At 38.9% G+C, this 14,238-nt stretch overlaps 1 protein-coding gene and 1 non-coding gene across 5 annotated transcripts; one reads left to right on the top strand and one right to left on the bottom strand.

The window, feature by feature from the left end:
• The first annotated feature begins 343 nt into the window (after positions 1 to 343).
• Trnap-agg (transfer RNA proline (anticodon AGG)) lies at positions 344 to 415 on the top strand. Its single transcript has one exon. It is a non-coding gene; the product is annotated as a tRNA-Pro (tRNA).
• Positions 416 to 700: 285 nt separating this feature from the next.
• Positions 701 to 14,096, bottom strand: LOC139950844 (protein RER1-like). 4 transcript variants are annotated; one of them, XM_071949674.1, is made up of 7 exons: positions 14,034 to 14,096; positions 10,768 to 10,885; positions 8,251 to 8,379; positions 7,398 to 7,497; positions 6,693 to 6,774; positions 5,561 to 5,696; positions 701 to 3,320 (listed from the first exon to the last, which is right to left on the bottom strand). In XM_071949674.1, exons 2-7 carry the CDS (start codon positions 10,849 to 10,851, stop codon positions 3,234 to 3,236), a joined length of 618 nt encoding a protein of 205 aa, XP_071805775.1. In that variant the 5' UTR covers positions 10,852 to 10,885; positions 14,034 to 14,096; the 3' UTR covers positions 701 to 3,233. The 4 variants fall into 4 exon arrangements, with proteins under 4 accessions (XP_071805775.1, XP_071805777.1, XP_071805776.1 ...); XM_071949676.1 differs by having other exon boundaries at positions 8,251 to 8,355; XM_071949675.1 differs by having other exon boundaries at positions 14,009 to 14,094.
• Positions 14,097 to 14,238: the final 142 nt, after the last annotated feature.

The following is a 14,238-nucleotide window of genomic DNA, read 5'->3' as shown; positions in this document are numbered from 1 at the left end:
GGTTTGTTAAACAAAAGCTAGAGGCACGTGACACAAATATATCATGTGACTTTTATCAACCTCGTTTTGCTGTTCGGGCTCATTCTTCGTACCTCTCAAACGTTTGCGTGAACAAAACGGTGTAGCTCTGACGCAGAAGAACAAGGTTGTTATTTGACAGCTGGTATGAGATTCGAGTTGGAAAATGCGTAGTTTCAATATTTGTTCCGGTCAAAACATCCAAATAAATCATGATCAAAACTTTGCCTGGGGAAATAACTTAAACAAATTGTTTGAAATACTGAAATATAAATCGATTCTCATTTTATGGTATAAATATAATGCACCACTCGCAATTTACATCGGCTTGTTGGTCTAGTGGCATGATTCTCGCTTAGGGTGCGAGAGGTCCCGGGTTCAATTCCCGGACAAGCCCTGTGGAAATATTTTTCTTCTTTCGTTTGGATTGGACCTTTTAGTTTTTCTTTTCATGCAATTAATTGGTGTTCGGAGCTAAAGCTCAGCAGAAACGCCTTATTTTCGTATTAGGGGTGTAGGGGGATGTCTGACATCATCTGATAACCTTTGTGTTTGAAAAGCCTAGCATCAAATCCTTGGTAGGCCTATTGTTCTGGGGTTAAAAGTTTATTTGAATAGAATAATGGTTTCAGCTGTAAAAAGCAAATTCATACAAATGTATTAGTTTTTTATTTTGCTGAAAGTTACCGGGAAAAAAATATAATTTAAAATATTAAATTGCATTTGCATCTTTTTGAGGTCTAGTTAGATGGAGTGTACCATGTAGACGGTAGATCTACCGTCTCCATTTACTTTTTTTTGCACAAAGAAAAATGAATGTTGTAAGGTTTGTTTTGGCTTTTGATTGCCTTCTACTTCAGATTGATAGACATTTCATATTTGAAGTATTTTGATGATTACAGACAAAAATAAATGCAACTAAGGACCTTGAAGTACTGACCTTTTGATACACAATTTAGCAAACCAGCCATCTTCAGTTTTCCTTCAAAGCAAGGCAAGATGGGGAAATAGATGTACATGTAGATGGATCCCTCCTTGTTGGGCTGTAAATGGCCCTCTTTTAACATTTGTCTCATCATAGTGTAATGGCGACTGTGATAAGACCGATGTTAAAAGAGAGCAATTAACAGCTTAACAAGGTTGGCTAGTAGATGGGTCCCTTTTTCATACATTACAATGAAATTCAGTAATAGTGCTTGTACTCATAACAAACATTCAGGCAGCATATTAAACAGCTACCTGAGCGAAATGTTTTCAACAGAAATTGTACTTTTACTTGTTTATAATGCACTTGTTCACCATTTTAATGTAATTTTGATATGTGTACACTTCGATTAAAAAATCAGGCCCCTACCTAAAGGTTTTTTGAAAAACTAAAAACACTTCTGCCGTTGAGAGCGGGCGTCAAAGGACAATGCCGCTGACGTCATTTGTGGGAGTTTGCTTTGTTATACATCCATGCTGCAACAAAGCAGCTTTATCTACTTACGACGATTTGAGAGTGATTACGTAACGGGGCTTTTCGCAAATCTCGCAGAAAAGCTCTGGACAAGGGCATACAAAATTATTGTTTTTTTACACAATTGAAACCTATTTATAATCATATGACTCGATTTCCTTATTCATCGAAAACATTTTAAGTGGAATTCAGCAAAGTTCACGACTTAACATTTTCGTTCAAGCAGGTCTTTAACATAGCTTATACTGTGACTGTATTCTTTTGGTTTATTCATTTATTTCACAAAGTATTACTGATGGTCGCAAAACAAACCAAAAGGAAGACAAATTAACAATAAAAAACAATTACAAATTTACATCTTACGAGGGTATAATTATTTTAAATAAAGAATTGTGCAAGAAATGTGTTGTATAAAGCCCCCACAAATATCCCAAACACACAATCTTTATCAGACGTTAATCCTATACAGCAAAAATGTTAAATATTTTAAATATCTACATCCAACTGTCCACCAGTGTAGAAAAACTAAAGCTGCAATTAAACTTCCCCAAAAAATATCATTTTTACATAAACAATTGAACAATTTTAGACAACAGTTGGCTGCAAACTTGGCAAGCCATTCTAACTTGGGCTAGACACATGACTTTGGAACATAGGGGTGTTAGAACATAGGCCCTAGGGGTGTGGAACAAAGGGTGTTGGAACATAGGGGTGTTGGAACATACATAGGGTGTTGAAACACACATGTAGTTGGGTTGGAATTAGGGGTGTTGGAACATAGGGGTGTTAGAAAATGATGGTGTTGAAATATAGGGTGTTGGAACACAGGAGTGTTGGAAAATGGTGATGTGATTATAGGGTTGTAGAAACATAATGGTGTTTGAACATAGGGTTGTTAGAACATAGGCGTGTCGGAACATACATGTGGGGGTTTGGAACATAGGGGTGTTGGAACATTGGGTGTTGGAACATGGGGTGTTGGAACAAAGGGGTGTTGGAACAAAGGGGTGTTAGAACATGGGGTGTTGGAACATAGGGGTGTTGGAACATGGGGTGTTGGAACATGGGGTGTTTGAATATAGGGGCCTTTGAACATGGGTGTTGGAACATGTAGGTGTGTTGAAACACAGGAATGTTAGAAAATGATGGTGCAGAAACAAGGGGTGTTTGAAAATGGTGTTGCAATTAAACATAGGCTTGTAGGAACATAAGGGTGTTGGTAGTCCTAAGTGCCTCAGTTTATACTGGTGCTTACTTAATGGTTCATGCTATTTTGGCAACTAAGAACTGTTGCAGCATAACAGTAATAACTGGTTCATACTGAATCACAAACGCAAATGCCAAACATCTCAAATTCAAGCCAACCCTTCTGCTGAAGTTCAATAGTGCTCAACGTGTACCAATAAACATTTTACAGAATATCTGGCGACACCGTTCACTTTGCATAAACTTTTCATTTCTATAAAGTATGACAGGGCTTTACATATGTGGGATAGAGTGTAGATTCCTATCCTGATTAAGCCAAACACATAAAGTTTACAAAAAACAATAAGCATTAAACGTTGCCAATTTCATAGACCTGCCTATAGGCGCAAAAGGACGTAATATGAAACAGACAGACAGCCAGCCGAAGCATATGTAAAACTACACAGATTTAAAGAGTTGGCTGGTGACCAAGTAAAATTGCTAAGCAGATGTCTCCGCTCAGCGATTATCAGGAGATCTATGAAATGGGCTACTACTGGAGATCTTGATCTTAGCGAATCACATCGCCCGTGTCTTCTTTGCCACGGTACTTTGTCTTGCCTTGACTCCATGGGAGATACCTGTACTTCACCATATGCTACCACAAAATAAAAATAAAAAATGCAATTATTTTTTGTTTTCTAAACAATATAAACATCTTGAATGGCGTGTCGTGACCAAGTAATTTAGTGCATTGGACTCAAGGGCTGGTTGCTGAGTCATCAGGGTGTGGGTTTGAATCCTGTTTTTGACAGTTTTAGCCTTGAGCAAGACACGCAACTGTATAATTGCTTCTTATCACCCAGAGGTAAATGGGTACCTGTGAGGGCAGAGATGGTTCTTGGTTGAGTTAGCTTAGTGCACTACATGTACATACTTTGCAGCACAGGTTGTACACTCCCCGGGGAGCTGAGATTGTTTCAGGAATTAAAAATATGGCCCAATGACCAGAGGTAATAATATTTTAAGTGCATTGGTCATTCTTTGGAATTGAACTCAAAAGAGTCAATACTGTTTTGTTAAAATAGAAGACTTTCAGGGCCACTGGGTGGCAGCAGACTTTACCACATCATGTCGGATAACGTGCACACACACAATTTTTTCAAACTGGCTCACAGCGGATGTTTACAATCACACAGAACAACTTTGAAGTAACCCTTTGGTTTTGGTTTTTCTTCAGCTGTCAGTTGACCGACTGATGTTTTATTCACCCGGACATTCCATAGTTGAGCGTGCACAGGCATGTAGTACTCGTACTACAATTTGTTTCCCCCTACTAAGAGGGGCAGTGGTATTAATAATAATAATAATTTGGGGGGCTAATCATCCTTACTCGCAGCTAAGAGCTGAATTGCGAAGGACGCGGCTACAACGTGTTCGAGAAGCAGGCATGCAAGGGCGCATTCAGCTGCCAGCCACATCAACCCATTATGACCACGGAGCACAGCCAAGATCGAAAGTGTTTGATTTTTTCCTGAGGGAGGAAAACCGGATAGTCTGGAAAACCCTCGTGGCACAGCAGAGAACCAGTGCACAACTCAACTCACATATGGCCCCGACCGGGAATCGAACCGGGGTCACCTTGGTGAGAGGCGAGTGCCTTACGCACAAGCCAACTGTCACCTATTGGATTTCATGCTCGAAATCTCCCTTTTCCTTTTGTTATACAAATGAGGAGTACAAGAACTGACAGGCTGCCACCATCAGTTATCATTGTGTTTGGCTTTATGGGAGGAAAGTCCTAGTGTTCTGAGAATCCACCATTTAATGACAGATTATCGGCTGTTGCTTATGGCCATGGTTTTGCATTTCACGTGAATGCAGACTTTTTGCTCAAGGGCACAAGTGTCATTGCTGTTAAAAACCGTGGAGAACTGATCATGCATTGCCTGTTTAGACTTTTGACTGAACTGTAGTGCCTTTTCCTAACCTATACTTGAAGGCAGTGGACACTATTGGTAATAACTCAAAATAATTATTAGCATTAAACCTTACTTGGTAACAAGTATTGGGGAGAGGTTGATAGTATAAAACATTGTAAGAAACAGCTCCCTTTGAAGTGACGTTGTTTTCGAAAAAGAAGTAATCTTCCACGAATTGGATTTTGAGACCTTTATTCAAGACCTCAGATTAAAAAATTTTGAGTCTCGAAATCAAGCATCTGAAAGCCCACAACTTTGTGTGACAAGGGTGTTTTTTCTTTCATTATTATTTCGCAACTAAAACAACCAATTAAGCTCAAATTTTCACAGGTTCATTATTATATGCATGTTGAGATACACCAAGTGAGAAGACTGGTCTTTGACAATTACAAATAGTGTCCAGTGTCTTTAAGCATTTTCCTGCGATGTGTGTTTGAGCAAGAAGCACAGAGTTTCATCAAGATGAGCAAAACCCAAGAACAAGTGATACCTGAAAAGACTCAACCCAACTATTTTGGTTGAAATGAAAAACCAAATTCTGAAACTAAAACTTACAACATTTTAAAGGCACTTGACAAACTTGGTAACTGTGAAAGAGCAGCATTCTCACTTGGTGCATACCAACATATACGTAAAATAACAACCTGTGAAAATGTTGACTCAATTGGTCATCAAAGTTGCAAGAGAATAATAAAAGAAAAAACAAAATTTGGGCACAAACTTGTGTGCTTTCCTGAGTGAGAAATTACCTCTTTCTTAAAAACTATGTTAACCTCAGATGAAGCAGTTTCTCACAATAATTGTTACTATCAACAGCTCTCCAGTCCTTTGCTAGTTACCAAGCAAAATTTTATGCTAACAATTATTTTTAGTAGTTAGCAGCAGTGTCCACTGCCTTTAATGATACTGTTCTTACCTTTATTTGCCGTTTCATTGTTAGACTGAATAGGATGATGAAGTACATAACAAGTATAGGCCAAAAGACTGGGACATCAAAAATTTCAAAGAATGTACAAAACATTGCTACGGCAATCGCTTTCGTTGCAGACAGCCTGTACAGAAAGGCAGAGGAAAAGAACAAAACAATAACATTTATTCAGATTGTTTATTTTATAGGCATGAAGCAGTGCAGGCGCCAATAACAGGATGGTGAATAAGAAACAAGAAGTGTTCAGTTTTAGATGTGTGAGGAAAACCCCATGGCCCACACGGGACCAGGGCCCAATTTCATGGCTCTGCTTACTTGCTTACCGCCAAATTATGCGCTTACGATCATCATTCTCCGCTTGCACGGCAAGCGCCAAATTTCTGCACTAGCTGTGTAAGTATAGAATGCCTAGTAACATGGAGTAGGCACACGCACAAGCCCTGGAAACCATTGCGAGATGGAACAGTTTGTACATGGTAGATCATATAAATAGACTGAAATCAAACAAGCCCTCAAAATTTATGGCTTCAGGTAATCATCAAACTGAAAACCTTTAGAAGGAAAATGCAGTGTAATTTTGCAATTTGAAAAAATGTGTGGTGGTTGGAAAAAAGGGAAATTCTTCTAATGGTGGTTGGGGAATCTTAAGTGCCAGTTGGCTTTTCTGGCGTCAACCAAGGTGGGGAGAACCCTGTAATCCCTATTTCTGGTTAAAGACACTGGACACTATTGGTAATTGTCAAAGACCAGTCTTCTCACTTGGTGTATCTCAATATATGCATAAAATAACAAACCTGTTCAAATTTGAGCTCGATCGGTCGTCAGAGTTGCGGGATAATAATGAAAGAAAAAAACACCCTTGTCACACAAAGTTGTGTGCTTTCAGATGCTTGATTTCGAGACCTCAAGTTCTAAACTTGAGGTCTTGAAATCAAATTACTTCTTTCTCCAAAACTAGGTCACTTCAGAGGGAGCTGTTTCTCACAATGTTTTATACTATCAACCTCTCCCCATTACTTGTTCCCAAGTAAGGTTTTATGGCAATAATTATTTTGAGTAATTACCAATAGTGTCCACTGCCTTTAACTTTAATCCCCAAAACTCAAATTATTTCACTCACCAAAATTTAAATTCTGGTAACCTCCGGATGAAAGGTCTAAACTCCTCGTTGGATTTTGTTGGCAATGAAGGACCATCCTCCACTAAACAAACACAAAAACAAATGAACAATTCAAGGGGTGCTGGCTGACCACTGACCCTCAACCTCAAGTATGAATATGATGAATAAGTTTATGCTGAAATGGACATGGTGCTATATTACAGAGATGGGAATGAGTAAGCGATCTTCTGAATCTAATTGACTTATGAGAGCAAAGCTCAGAAACAGACCACAATCTGTCTCGTCAGAACTTCAGATGTAAAATTATCAAAACTGAGTTATAGTTTCCGTCTGAAAGCTCACTTGAAATCAGTTTCATACGAATATACCCAGGGTTCTTCCCATGCATAATGCTCAAGCTCGCAATTTGTGCAAATTGTGGGCAAATATGCACAAATAAAGACCAAAACGAATGAAAATAAATTCAATCCAATTGATGAAAATCATGAAATAAAACACTTAGGATGCACAGTACAGCTTAAAAAAAATGAACAAAAAAGTAAAATATTTTCACCTTGATTTTTAAATCCCAACTATTTGAGGCACAACTAATTGCCCAACCCTAGTTGTTATTTGGGCCTACAGCCCTTATAGTTTCTTCCCACTACTTTATTTTGGCAAAGAGGATATAAAGAGGTTTTTGGGATGGTTAGGTTTAAGGCATACCACCATCATCGGTTAGAGCAGGATCAATCTTTGGTGACAGAAAGGCAATGAAGAGATTCAGATGGTATATCCCAAGCGCATACGTCACAATGTACCAACCCTGGGAACACAAATCATACAAAATATTAACAGCGTTTCTATTACAGTATCTACTAATAAGGAACTTAAGGCGATTGAATACAGATGAATATTTAAATAGGATATGGAAAGGTTTGCAGTAACACCATGTAAAGCCTATCTCTAAATGAGTTGGGGTGGTTCTGAAATAAACCGTTGGTTTCAACTGGACGTTTCGATCAGTATGCTCTGATCGTCTATCTTTAGAGATAGTCATTACATGGTGTTACCGCAAACCTTTCCATCAGCCTGCTTTCCATATTGTATTTCCACCATGGAAAGTTACACATCCTATTTAAAGACATGTTCTTTATATTTTCGAATCATAAGACTGGTCTTATGTAGCATTAAATAAGGGTTTACAAGGTGCTGTGATGCATTCAGCAACCACTGCCAGAAACACCAGGGCAAACCCCTTCTCTTCAGCGATAAGAGTAACTGAGTTATTTCATTTGTATTTTACACAGTACACACTACACGGGATCTTCAGATTCCCGGTTTCAGGCTTTGAAGTTCATCTTTGTGACTGAGGGCAAGGCCCTGTTCACATTGCAACAAACATGATATCGGAAAATTTAAAAATTAAATTTTTTGAAGGGGCAGCAAGGCCAGGACTAGGGCAGCTGAAAAAACCACTGGCCCCAGTGGTCGCCATGTAACTGCCAGAGCACTTTTGTCTGTAGACATTGTGTTTTTGTGCTTGTCATTCTCCTAATAGTTTATTTCAAAGTCTTACCTGAAGAAGAAATACTCTGAGTACATAAATGATTAACAAGACGGCTGAGATGACCCATCTGAGTACTGGCTTCGGTACTGACTTGTCCAGAAGAACTTGGTATCTCTGGAATGGAATATGAAATAAAACCTACATAGGCCAGTCATATACCAAATGGTTAGTAGAATCTTAGCACTAAGGCCCAATTTCATAAAGCTCATTAAGCACAAAAAGAGAATTACGCTTAGCAGAATTACGTTACCAACAAAACTACCATGTCACAAGTACAATTTGTGACTGGTATCCTGCTGCTTAAACAGCTCTGTGAAAATGCGAATATTTTCATAATTTTTGTATACCAGTCACAATCATGATACATCACATTATTTTGGGGGCTGGTAAACTGTTTCCTGTTTCCTGGTAAGCAATATTTCTCTGCATGAAACGATCTTGTGCCGGAAAACTGAATGAAATTGGGCTCTAGGATCCTTGCAGAAAAGCATTTTTGTAGCAACAGAAGCACAAATGCCACGTGTTAATACACAGTGACTACATGTACATGTAGTCCAATATTAGGGAGGTTAATCAACACGTTTTCTCTTAAAGGCAGGGGTCGATTTCACAAAAAGTTGGGACTAGTCCTAATGTAACTACTAGTCCTAGGAGATATACAAATTGCATGGATAGTCCTAAGTTAGGACGAGCAACTGGTCCTAACTCGAGATAAGACTAGTCCTAACTCTTTGTGAAATCTACCCCAGGGGTGGATTTCACAAAGGTAGTCCTAACTTAGGACTAGTCCTAGGCAATGCTAAGAGATAGGACCAGTCTTAAGTTAGGATGAGTTACTGGTCCTAACTCCGGACTAGTCCTATCTCTTAGCATTGTCTAGGACTAGTCCTAAGTTAGGACTACCTTTGTGAAATCCACCCCTGGACACCTTTACCTTTAGTAATTTTTTATGCCAACAATTCTTTTGAGTAATTACCAAAAGTGTCCAGTCAGACGATTTCACAGAGAGTGTTAGGACTAGTCCTAGCGTACAATAGGACTAGTCCTAGGAGATATTAAAAACTAAAGGCTAGTCCGAGTAGATCAGCCTAACTCGAGATAAGACTAGTCTTAACTCTTTGTGAAAACCACCCCCAATGCCTTTAATGTGTGAATGCATATATGGATATAACGCCGGTAAAACAGTAAAACACGTACACCAAGCTAGGCATTCATAATGTCAAAAGGACAATCTACAGTCATTTTCTCAAATGGGTTAGAACGTACATTTCTATTTGATATTTTTACTGTAATGTCCATTTTCTTCGTCTGATCCTATCTGACAAATGGCATTCATAATTTGATGGGCATCCATAATCTTCATGGCGTACAATGTCTTTTAGGGACCATTGTCTATAAGCTCTGCTTCTTAGTGGATCCCTCTGCGGCATCATATTTATTTTCATCTTGATATACATGTATCTTTACTGTGTTGTATTCTTTACAGGCAGTGGACACTATTGGTAACTACTCAAAATAATTATCAGCATAGAACCTTACTTGGTAACGAGTAATGGGAAGAGGTTGATAGTATAAAACATTGTGAGAAACGGCTCCCTCTGAAGTGATGTAGTTTTCGAGAAAGAAGTAATTTTCTACGAATTTGATTTTATGACCTCAAGTTTAGAATTTGAGGTCTCGAAATCAAGCATCTGAAAGCACACAACTTCGTGTGACAAGGGTGTTTTTTTCTTTCATAGTTATCTCTTAACTCCGACACGACCAATCGAGCTCAAATTTTCACAGGTTTGCTATTTTATTCATATGTTGAGATACACCAAGTGAGAAGACTGGTCTTTGACATTTACCAATAGTGTCCAGTGTCTTTAAACTGATCGCTCTTGAGCGATAATGTATTTTATTTGTTGATACTGTGGTAAATAAAATGAACCTTGAACCTTGAATGTACTTGTAGGTTAACTCGCAACACATACAGTGTACATGCAGCCTTAAACGCTTTGAGCCTTCAACAGCAACTTGACACTCCAAGAACTACCATACGTGTCATGCAATTAAGCATGAGTCAAATATCATTCCTCGTTGTGAACAGGAGATCACCATAAGTGTGAGGCACAACGGACAAACCCCTTTTTCCCTTGCACTTTACTACAGGCATGAGAGGGCCAATGTTACTTGGGCCAGCAGTACCATCCTATAAACTTCCTGAATAGAAATTTGGAGACAAGGTGTCAGCCAGAATTTAGTCTTCAAGGGTGTCCAAATTTGCTTAAAATTGAAAAACTGAGTATCCAAATTGTTCACTTACAATACATTTACATATAAATGACAGATCTAGACACCCTGACACTCTTCTGGCTAACACCATGATTGGGAACTGCCAAGGTTAATGCAGCATTAGCAGCTCTAAAACTCGGCCAAGATTATTACCCCGATACCGTCATAATATCAAAACCAATGAATGATTTATATTTGGCTGCAATAAGCTTGGGTATCGATATTATTATCAATTATTAGAACTTCTCTTACCATGCCAATCCCTCTGAAGAATCTCACTATGAAGCCAGGCTGGCTGGGCGATGAATCGCTAGGAGTGGTTGCCGTGCCGTCCATGGCTGCAATTTCTGATCAGACGTTAATAAACCAGCTGCAATGGTAAAAATCACAGGGAGAAATTTTCCCATTTGTACAAATACATTATTATTACTATTACTACTGATATTAATTAGGGAATAACAGTGCGAGTACCCGGTCTTCACTGCGTGGTAATGACCGGGTTGGTGGCTGGCGCTGTTAACGGAGCGAGCCGGACGTTAACGGACCGAGCCGGAGGCGAGGTCCATTAACAGCGCCAGCCACCAACCAAGGTCATTATCACACAGTGAAGACCGGGTACGAACACTGTTACTCCCATTAATAAATACCTTTTTAAGCGAATTAAACGGCTAAAAATTTCCAAATTTTGTGACTTTTCTCTCGGCGATACTTCCACACATGTTCAGGGGCCGTATTTGAGCTTTTGGTTCCCATCTCTTTCGTGCGTTAATCACATTACTGATCTTTGAGACCAGTGACTCTTTTAAATAATGATCTGTTCAGCGCCTTCACTGGGGTCAAAGGAGGCAAATGATTGGACGATAGCTGTTCCTTGTTCATTAAAACGCACGCATGAGCTCGGCGTCAGTTTATATGCGCGCACATGTTAAACGCGCGCACTCAAAATTGATACATTTGCAGCGCGCGTACGCGTAAGTGCGCGAAGTAATTTAAAGAAAAGGCACAAAAACTTACCAGATTCCCGAGCGAAAGACCCAGGTTGAAAATTCAAACCTGAGGGGGCGGAGCTACGGCCTTGTGTGCACGTCACCGGGGTCAACGACTCAGCGCTGCGTGTGGTGCATTGTTATTGTGTATCCCGGTAACTGTGCAGCCATAGTCTTGGTTCCAAGACCATTGATGTTGCGCGGTCACACACAACCAACGTTCCGATCTATGCACGGCAAAAACTGTACAGGCTTGTTATAATCGAACGTAAGCGGGCGCTCTGTTTATCAAATTTCCGCATCTCACTGCGTGTACAAGACTACGGCTGCACAGTTGCAGGGATACAGAATGCACCACACACAGCAACCGAGTCCGTGACGTGCACAAACAGCCGAACCCTCAGGTTCGAATTTTCAACCTGGGTCTTTCGCTCGGGAATCTGGTAAGATTTTGTGCCTTTTCTTCAAATTATTTCCTCAATGGTGTTTTGAAATTGAATAGACATTCACATTAGGCTGTTTCAGTCAAATTTAATGCAGGTGATTTTTTCTCTGACAAGATGTGGTCTGTTAAGGTGTATTCTTAGAAGTAAAAATCAATTTAAAATTTTGAAATCAGATGTTTGGTTGCAGAGATATACCGTTTTTAATGAACGAGGATCGTGAAAAAAACGTACCCGTGTTCAAGTTCAATTCTTATGTTTTTCTTCATATCGGCCACGGCCAAGTTTAATGCACAGCCTATGGCAATAGAGGGCGCACACTAGGCGAGCGCCCTCTATCACTGGGGAGGTTTACAAACTGTGCTTTGAGGAGGCGCTAGTATGATTTTTTATGAACGGCAAAAAGTGATATTTTGTGAATAAAACTGAGGAGCGGCATCGTGGGGGAAATTGTTAACTATAAAAATTAAATATGTGTTAAGTTTTGCAGGTGTTTGTGTGAATATTCTTTATTAATTATGTCAACAAATAGCATTATTAAATTAACCAGAATGGAATAAAATTAAAGAGTTTATGACTGGTGTTTTCTTTAATTTAGGATCAGTTGATCCTTTGATTTAAAATTGTAGCATTAACACAGTAAAAATTTAGAACAATCTTTAAAAAACTTGAGGATGAAGGCATTGGTATACATCGATTATTTTTGTTATATTTACAAAGACAATTTCTAAAAACCAATGGCTATATACAATCAATTTTTTTGTTCAACTTTCGTTTAAATTAGTATAGGCCTTTAAAAGTATGTAACAATACTAGTTTCTTTTGACTCAAGATGAGCAGTCTGTTATTATCAATTCAGAACGTAGAAATTATCAAAGAAACAAGATCGGGCACCTTTCCAGCTTTCTATTATTAGAGCCCCGGCCTATCAAACTTATTGTAACACATGCCCTCTTGTGGTGGCACATCACGGAAACACGAAGATGTACGAGTACAACGTACATGTACAATCGTGCGTATTTAGGACAACTTTGCAAGAAGTGGTCTAACAAAACCTTTCTGCGGGAGAAGAAAACATAATCAAATTACACCAAATTTTCACAATTTTAACTTAAAAGTATGGGAATTAGCACTGACAAAGTCGCATTCAATTTTGATGATTGTCTCTGGAAGAAATCTTGATTCAAAAAATAGAAAACGCCGACAAAAATAGGTTTTTATGGTAAAAGCTATGCGACTAGCTGTATGATGTGCGGAATTTTATCGGCTACACGATGATGTAATCGTTATCTCATTTTGTGTAAACATGTGCTCCCGCATCGCAAAAAAAACGTCTTCGGGCTTCTTCGGCGCTTTCCGAAGATTTCCGAAATCCGTTGTCCACGGGGTTCAAAGTTTACGTCATGCACAAACGAATGGGCGCTGCACGCCAGGCCAAGCCTCTTTTTTTTGTTGTTGCTCTCTTTTTTTTACAATATCTCCGAAACTATTCATCCGATTTCGAATATTTTTAAAATGTAAGCACGAGGAGAGAATGCTCCTGCCTGCTGTCAAGTCTCATAGTTATGAGTTGTACAAAATGTGAGTTATGATTTAATACATTTCGTTCTTTTTTTTCGGGGCTGTGCCTGTGTGTGTGTGTGTTTTGGTACACGTACAATCAACTTGATGAAACTGCCTATTCACATTGTCATTGACTATTGAGGATCAAGTTCATGTTTCTAGAATTTTTGTCATGATTTTTAAAAGTGGTAAAAATGCAGCAAATCTGCTGACTAGCTGTCGAAATTGAACGTTTTTAACCATTTCGCCCTGCACACATTGTGTTTGCTTCGTAACCCTCCGGCTACGCCGTCGGCAGGAGGGTTACGTTATCGCAACTAGGTCTAGGATGATGCATGCACCATGATGCAGATTTTTACGTACACGACGATGCACAGCGGTAAAAACACTAAGTTTTTTATACTTAACTGAATTTACTGAAAAGATTGAGAGAATAAAATACAGTCAAAATACATCTATATTATCGGTGTAAACTACAAGTACAGAAAAAGTATAGCTCACGTAGAAAAAGTAAGATTAACGTTACCAATGTGAACCACTTTTTGGATCAAACTCTACTCTTTCATGTTCCACGTAGTGACCTCGTTCCAGACAGTTATTTTTTTCTGAACACCGCAAGAAATTTTTACATCTGCATTTTGGCAAGTTCCACAATATAATTAACACATTCATTAAAACATTATTTTACATTAGGGTTTGTTAATTTAAAATTATTTATTTAGATTATATAT

This window comes from Asterias amurensis, chromosome 18, assembly GCF_032118995.1.
Source record: "Asterias amurensis chromosome 18, ASM3211899v1".
NCBI classification, from domain to species: Eukaryota; Metazoa; Echinodermata; class Asteroidea; order Forcipulatida; family Asteriidae; genus Asterias; species Asterias amurensis.
Note: the sequence above shows the minus strand (reverse complement) of the source record. Positions and strands in the feature narration are given on the sequence as shown.

Bases quoted from the DNA above. Each gene is read 5' to 3' on its own strand.
- LOC139950844 (XM_071949674.1), bottom strand. From the start codon at position 10,851: ATGGACGGCACGGCAACCACTCCTAGCGATTCATCGCCCAGCCAGCCT. The intron at 8,380-10,767 runs GTAAGAGAAGTT...TGGCCTATGTAG, and splicing joins TCTTCAGAGGGATTGGCATG to GTTTTATTTCATATTCCATT. The intron at 7,498-8,250 runs GTAAGACTTTGA...TTGTGTTCCCAG, and splicing joins TCAGAGTATTTCTTCTTCAG to GGTTGGTACATTGTGACGTA.